This window comes from Trachymyrmex septentrionalis, unplaced genomic scaffold (assembly GCF_001594115.1).
Source record: "Trachymyrmex septentrionalis isolate Tsep2-gDNA-1 unplaced genomic scaffold, Tsep1.0 scaffold9, whole genome shotgun sequence".
NCBI lineage: Eukaryota > Metazoa > Arthropoda > Insecta > Hymenoptera > Formicidae > Trachymyrmex > Trachymyrmex septentrionalis.
Window position 1 is genome coordinate 4737312 of NW_017306091.1, and position 7677 is coordinate 4744988.

At 41.8% G+C, this 7677-nt stretch overlaps 1 protein-coding gene across 2 annotated transcripts in view; it reads right to left on the reverse strand.

Annotated features, from left to right (window-relative positions):
* Positions 1 to 7: 7 nt before the first annotated feature.
* Positions 8 to 7677, reverse strand: part of LOC108755839 (probable chitinase 3) — a 15602-nt gene continuing 7932 nt past the window's right edge. For both annotated transcript variants that reach the window (XM_018499148.1, XM_018499149.1), the window contains exons 14-23: positions 6747 to 7105; positions 5757 to 6491; positions 3944 to 5479; positions 3180 to 3365; positions 2698 to 2986; positions 2087 to 2445; positions 1538 to 1969; positions 775 to 1248; positions 547 to 672; positions 8 to 267 (exon numbers count right to left, since the gene is read on the reverse strand). In XM_018499148.1, the coding sequence (XP_018354650.1) occupies positions 109 to 267; positions 547 to 672; positions 775 to 1248; positions 1538 to 1969; positions 2087 to 2445; positions 2698 to 2986; positions 3180 to 3365; positions 3944 to 5479; positions 5757 to 6491; positions 6747 to 7105 (4655 nt within the window). In that variant the 3' untranslated portion in view covers positions 8 to 108. The remainder of the gene's footprint in view (positions 268 to 546; positions 673 to 774; positions 1249 to 1537; positions 1970 to 2086; positions 2446 to 2697; positions 2987 to 3179; positions 3366 to 3943; positions 5480 to 5756; positions 6492 to 6746; positions 7106 to 7677) is intronic.

Consider the following 7677-nt stretch of genomic DNA (forward strand, 5'->3'; position numbering starts at 1 on the left):
CAGAGATAAGAAATAAAATAACGTTGCCAAATAAAATCATGGACTCTTGAGCGATAAAAAAATCCTTCGAGACGTTATCGCCCTTTTACGTTATCGCGATTTCGCAACTCAAGTGCAGTCCGTTGTGTGACCGTTCCCTCTTCCGAGTCCATTATTCAGAGCTGTCAAGAGTGGATACTTTCCGCATCCACACAGGCCTTTGAAGTCGTCCAAGTCCAAGGACCAGATCATTCCACCCCCGAGATTCAGCTTTTTTATTAACTCAGCCTGAGAGTGAGACAGATAATTCATACATACGTATGTATATAATTACGAGGTCGAAATAAATTTGATAGAAATACGAACGTATGTATAACGTAAGTAAACGAATCGAGATCGAGTTATCAAACGCTTTAAGATTGCAAAATAATACTGAATTGTTACTCGATGATTGCAGTTTGCAATCGCAAATAGTTTACATAATGAATCATGCATTTGCATAACGAACCGTTTGTGAACGAAGGAATGATGTATATGTCATGTGTTCCTCATATATTACACACATACCTTTTTTGCTACATTAGATACATCGTCATAGCTGACCCATTGATCACGTTTCGACGCGTACGGTCCCACGCGGCCCTCCGAATCTTTCGTCACGGACCAGCTGTCGTTCTTCACTTTATCACATATCTTGCGTAGCGATACGAAATCGAGTGAAACAATTAATAAATAATGTCCTGTTGTTGCGATTCGATTTATTAATCGACAGCGTAGCTGGTTAATAATTCTTACCTCGTGATATGCTAGGAACCCAGCCGATTTCGTAAATTTGCCGGGTTCTCCAGGTCCATCAGCCTTCACGTGGAAGCCCGGTCTGTTCAGAGACTTGTCAGACAAGGTAAAACTTGATCCGTACGTGGGTATGCCCAGGACGATCATTTCGGCCGGCACGCCCTTGTTGATCCAGTATGTCACAGAAAAGTTCGCATTCAGGAACGGACTGATATCGTCGGGGTGATGATAAAGCGGCGCGACATGGCCGGTTTCGCTTCCCATGCCAGTGTGATAGTCGTACGCTATCACGCCGATCCAATTCACGTACCGTGTTAAAAGCGGAATATGGGTGTAGCCCCGGTCGATGACGATCTTGTTCGCTGAGACCACGGTGGATAACAAAAGTCCTCTAGATGTAAACGCTTCGCTAAGATCTTTGAGAAATTCGACAAAGTTCTCGCGGTCCTCCTTAGGACCGCGGCTACAGTCGCCCTGTCCGAGATATTTTGTTTTTAATTGATTGCTACAATTACAGCATCCTTAATCTAATGGGGATTTGGGATCTATTAATAAATAGAAAATTTTACTGAAAAAGAGAGAGTGTTTGAAAAATAGTTTCTTGTCCGATATTAATAAAATATCTTTTGGCAAAATCTTTATCTCAAAATTGAAATCTCCTTCAAATTTTTAAAATCTCTTTTAGTTAAATTCCTTGATAATTTATGTTGAAAGAATTATTACAATTACACTGAGAAAAAGGGAGGACATTACAGTGGCTTACCTGCCAGCATACCGGAAACTCCCAATCAAGATTAAGTCCATCGAATCCGTACTGCTCGATGATTCTTACGACATAGCTAGCAAAATTTTTTCTAGTCGACTGCGGACTGCCTATCAATCTGCTATACTTGTCGTCCTCTGAATCGTTCCATCCGCCTAAACCGAGCAACACCTTAACGCCGTTTCTTCTTTTAATTTCCGCCGTTTTATTGAGAAAACTCCTGTAGACATTGTCGGAGTCATCGATGTTTAGAAGAAACGACTCTTCCAACGTAGCAAAGGCGTACACGAGGTGCGTGCAAAGCGTCCCGTCGATGTCCTCGGGAGTGAAGCTGCCAAAGCCTGCGCGCCTCCAAGCCCAATTCGTGTAGTAACAAACTATTTTTTTTTCATTTACATTTTTGGCAAGTCTCGATCTCGGCGATAGGCTGCTCTATGAAATCGACAGAATAAATTTCACGGTTTTGTTTTCATTCTGCAACGTGCTTTACATTTGTATTAAAATAATTCGCTAATTAAGAACTTATATTCGTCATTAGTAGATACATACTTCACGCTCAGCAGTATTGCATTTAGTGTTCTCTGGCCAGTCGCATCGGTCTTCATTCCAGTAAAGTCCAGGTGGACAGGACTGTTCCGAGATCTTACCAAAGTTGCACAGATAATACTTGGTGCAGTCGCTTTTGTGCGATATGAATAAATGTCCTCCGCAGTCCGCTGGAGGTAATGGGCTGGCTTCGATCTCGATGGTATCATCTATATTTGGATCTAATTCAGTCGTTGTTGGGATTGTTGCTGATGGAATATATGTAGGTCTTGGTGATGTAATGGATTCGTATGTAGGATGTTCGGTGACAGTTGTAGATTCGATGTTACTCTGGCCGACATCGATTACAACCACTTCTGTACCTGTTGATCATAAAAGATGATATTCAAATGTTATTAAAAAATCATATGGAGAAAATAGTGTAATATTTATGTATCTTTTAAATGTATAATATAAAATAAGTTATTATATATATTTTTCTATCAGGAGACATGTACGCCGTAGTGCCTCGGCGCTAAGACAAGCACGGCGACATATTTGTCATATACTCGTACGTTACAAGTCAGATTGAGTGAAATATTTTTTGATTTTGAAAACGATATCAATACATTTACCTTCCGTAATGGGACACAGCGGGCCCTTTGGATAGTTCCTCAAAACTCGATTCATCGTTCTTAATAGCGGACTGGGTTCGCATCCACATCTGTTCTTAAAGTCGTCCAAGTCCAAGGCCCAAATCATACCGCCGCCGAGGCCAAGTTTCTTGATTAATTCTGCTTTCAGTTTGATTTGTTGAGCGTCGTCGAAGCTTACCCATTGATCACCCTTGTAGGCGTAGGGGCCAATTCTTCTCTCTTTATCTTGAACAACTGTCCATCCCTTCTTCAACGTTCTTTCACATATCTACCATAAAGCAAAAAAGTGTAAGTATTTATATTAATATAAAAGAATGCAAATTTACTTTAGAAATAAATATCTTTTACAGGGCACTAAAAATTAACATTATTATATAATATATGTACTTATTAGAAACTCATTTAATATTTCTATTTATTTCTATTTTTATTTTTAATATTTCTTTTTCGAAAACACTGACCTCGTAGTACGACAAGAAACCTCTTGCTCTGGTCGCTTCTCCAGCCTCGCCACCCCCATAGGTTGGCGCGTTTAATCCGTGCACATTTCTGTCAGCAAGTGAAAATGATTGGCCGTACAATGGAGCGCCCATAATTAACTTTTTCGGATTTGCACCTTTCTCTATCCAGTAATGGATCGAGAAGTTCTAGTGGAAAAAAATCAATGTGGTTTTAAAACTCTTGCGAATATTCACCTCAGCCGAGAGAGTATTGAATCATGACGTCATAAGCGAGAAATATATTATATAAGCGACACATTGATTTTCTTGCACGCCATTTATAAATAAATAAGACAAATTGGATAAAATGAAATAATGAGATCACTGTAAAACACTTGTAAAAGTGGGCTGAGACACTGTCATTATCCCTCCGGTAGTCAGTAAATAATCGTAAAATACGTTTACTATTTTATCCTTAATACGCATGCGCAGCCTATTTTCACTTCACAAATGTTTTTCGACTATTCACTTATTATTACTATCAGGGGAGATAACGACATAGTATCAGACCATTTTTACAAATGTTTTACTGCAGCGATCTCATTATTTTGTTTTATTCAAATTGTCTTTATTTACAAATGATATGTTCAAGATAAAAATCATCGTGTCACTTCTCGCTAATGACGTCACGATTCAATATGGCTGAGGTGAGTATCCAGAAGATTTAAAACTTTCGAAATTAGTGTAACTCTTAATGTAAGTAATCAAATCAAAGTAAAGCTTACGGCATTAAATGTCGGTTCCCAGTCGTTCGGAAGACTATACAATGGTGCTACGTGACCGGTTTTTTTATCCCATTGACCGTGGAAATCGTACAACATCACGGATATCCAATCCAGATATTTTGACAAAATGGGAACATCGTATCCCGCATCGATCACTCTCTTGCTCGGCGAAACAGCCGCAGAGAGAAGCAATCCTCGCGGCTTGAATTCATCGCTCAATTCCTTGATCAGTTCAGCGAAACTTTGCTTGTCAGACTCCGGACCCTTGTTACAGTCCACTTGCCAGCATACCGGGTACTCCCAGTCGAGATCAAGGCCCTCGAAGCCGTATTTTTCGATGAAGAGAAGAAGTTGCGTAATGAATCGTCGCCTAGCCGACGGTGAGTTCACCAATCTGCTGTATTTGTCTCCGGCCGAATCGTTCCAACCACCCAACGCCATCAGCACTTTTAAACCTTTTGCCTTGAATGCTGCCACTCTGTCGTAAAACTTGTTATCTATATCGGCCCAGGGATCGTGAGACTTCATCGTTAAGCTGCTACCGTCGAGTACGGAGAATCCATAAAGCACGTGGGTACAGAGTTCGGGATCTATATCCTCCGGTACAAATCTGCCACCTTCCTGTCGATACCAGGCCCAGTTAGTAAAATAACAGATGACTTTAAACTCGTCATTCTTGGAACTGTCCTGTGTAACGCGATCCACCGTAGTAGTTGGTCGTATCGCTTGCGTAGGTTCAACGATCAACGTCGTCATCGATGGGGATGGTGCCGACACCGATGGCGGTTGCAGAGGCTTATCGTGCTCCTTCGGTGGTTCCGCTAGCACCCGCTGGATCGTATGCATCAATGGATGAGGTCCGTTGTCACATCGTCCACGGAAATCGTCCAAATCCAGAGCCCACACCATACCGCCGCCTAGATCCATGTCGCGCACGAATTGCGCCTTCCGTCTGATCATCTCTGAATCGTCAAAGCTGACCCATTGGTTGCCCTTGTAGGCATACGGTCCCATTCTACCTTCTGGATCTTGTACCACCGTCCAACCGCGATTGAGTATTCTATCGCAGATTTCATAGTAAGCCAGAAAACCAGCAGCTCGAGTGAACTCTCCGGCGTTTCCGGCGCTGGCCGGAGAATTTAGATCAGTCCCAGAGCTTGGATCGTTGATCGTGAAGGATTGTCCATACAACGGCATTCCCATGACAATACTCCTGGGTGGCGCGCCCTTTGAGATCCAATAGTTGATCGAATAGTTAGCGTTGAAATAATAAAACTCGTCGTCCGGGTGATAATATAAGGGCGCAACGTGACCAGTTCGTTTATCCCATTGCCCATGGTAGTCATATCCCATGACAGCAATCCAATCCAGATACTTGGCTAACGACGGCACGTCGTAGCCCTTGTCGATTACTTTCTTACTCGGCGAAACCGCTGCCGAGAGAAGTAATCCTTTCGGTTTGAATTCAGCACTTAATTCGCGTAAGAGAGCTGCAAAACTTTCTTTATCCGAATCTGGTCCCTTGTTACAATTTACCTGTTGGAAAAATTTGGAAAGAGTTATGAATAAATAAAAACGATTATAAACAATTTACAATAAATTATGTAAAAAAAAATAAATAAAAAAAATATTATAAATAAAAAAGTAAAGATTTGAAGTAGAGATTTATAATATAGTTTTTACTAAAACACTATTCGAAATAGAGATAATAAAAATAAAGAGTATAAACACGTATGTACAGAGATGATAAGCAAAGAATTTGAACTTGTTATTGTTTGCGTTAATGTTATTAAATGAAAAAAAATGCACTCGCCTGCCAACAAACGGGATATTCCCAGTCCATGTCTAATCCGTCAAAGTCATACTTTTTGATAAACTGAAGGGCATGATTGATAAACTTCTTTCTAGCGGAAGGACTGTTCACCAATCGGCTGTACTTGTCACCGGCCGAGTCGTTCCATCCGCCCAGCGCGAGAAGCACCTTAAGACCTCGCTTTTTATACGCTACCACCCGCTCGTAGAAACGATTGTCAAAATCCGCCCAAGAATCGTGCGCCTTGATTACCAACTCGGAGTAGTCCAGCACCGCGAAACCATACACGATATGCGTGCATAGAGTGTGATCGATATGTTCTGGCAAATAACGGCCAATTCCACGACGATACCAAGCCCAATTGGTAAAATAACACACAACCTTGTAGTAGCCGGACAGTGGGGAAACCTTGTCGGGGTCTATAATCGCTGGAGACAAAGTCGACGTAGGTTGACTCGTGGTCGACGTAGTCGGGGCCTTTTCCGTAGTAAATTCTGGGTGGGTGATTGGTTTCTCCGAGATTGATGGCCGCGAGGATGTTGCCGACTGCGTGGTAATTTCCTTGTCGCCATCGTCGTCCGTGCATTCCGCCCGGGACGGCCAGTCACAGATATGAGTCTTCCTGTTGAAGTGCAAACCTGGCGCGCAGTTGAACACTTCCTGGCGGCCCCAAAGACACGCCTGGTAGCTCGTACAGTCACCCGGTACACTACTGTAGCTGCCGGTGATGCAAGTCTAACGTAATCACAATAATAATACTTGATGTTAATATCAATTATTGAATTATTCTGCAATAAACGAATAAATTAAAATGATGAATAAACCGGATGTACATACTGCGGAGGTGTGATAGAAAAGATTGTGTCTGACTAACAATGAGAGAATGTTGTGTTAATATCTGTATGTATTAATAATTAATATCTAAATGATCATTGGTTCAGCGCTATTATATAATTTATTATTTACGTTACTTACAGTTGGGACACTTACGGTGTCTTTTTCCACGAGCAAGGCATTTTTATGAGGTTTATTGACGCATGGGCTTTTAAAGGCCCAATCGCACATGTTCTTGTCGGTGTTCCAATTTAAACCTGGACCGCACTGCTGCGAAACAAGATCGCCGTTCACACAGACCAGAAAACTTGTGCACGAATTTGGATAGGGATAATATTGTCCATGTTCGCATGGTTTTTGCGTCGGTTCTACAACGATAGGTTTCGACGTGGTGGGCTTCGTGGTTGCTATTGACGTTGTCGTCGTTCTTATTGTTGAAGTTGGTCTGGTAACTTTGGTGGATGGCCTCTTGGTTGAACTACTCCATAAAGGACTGCTTGTCGTCGAGGTAGAATCTAGAGAAAAAAAAAAAGATAATTTATGAAACGCACGTTGTACGATAAAAATCAATTTAAGATCGATTAAATTGGCACCTCGACGAGAGATTTCATACACTCCCTGTACGACGCAGTTTAGAAGAAGAAGAAGAAGAGTTAATATCATATAGAATCGAGTGAAGGCCATAGTTTTCGCAGACACACCGAGCGAACGACGCGCAAGCAAGCGTGGCTTGTACCCTTGCCAATGCCAGCGATCTTCTTCGCTTTGCGGCGGATAGCAAAGGGAGAGGATGCAAGAACGCTTCTCTTAGCCAGAGGCGACATGTTAAACGGAAAAGATATGTATACGCGACCGTATTTGCATACGCCCAACTCAAACGCAAACAGGTTTGTACTTATGTTTGTCCACGTGCTCGCTTATCGACACAATTTTTATAGATTATTAAAGAGTCAATGTCATCGCGATAATTTTCTCGTTAATGGGTTAATGCCATCAACTCTACAAAGATGCCATTTACGAGGGTCGTTTGAAAAGTCCATGCAAAGTCAGAGACATGACACTACTGGCGCGTATCAAGGTTAGATTT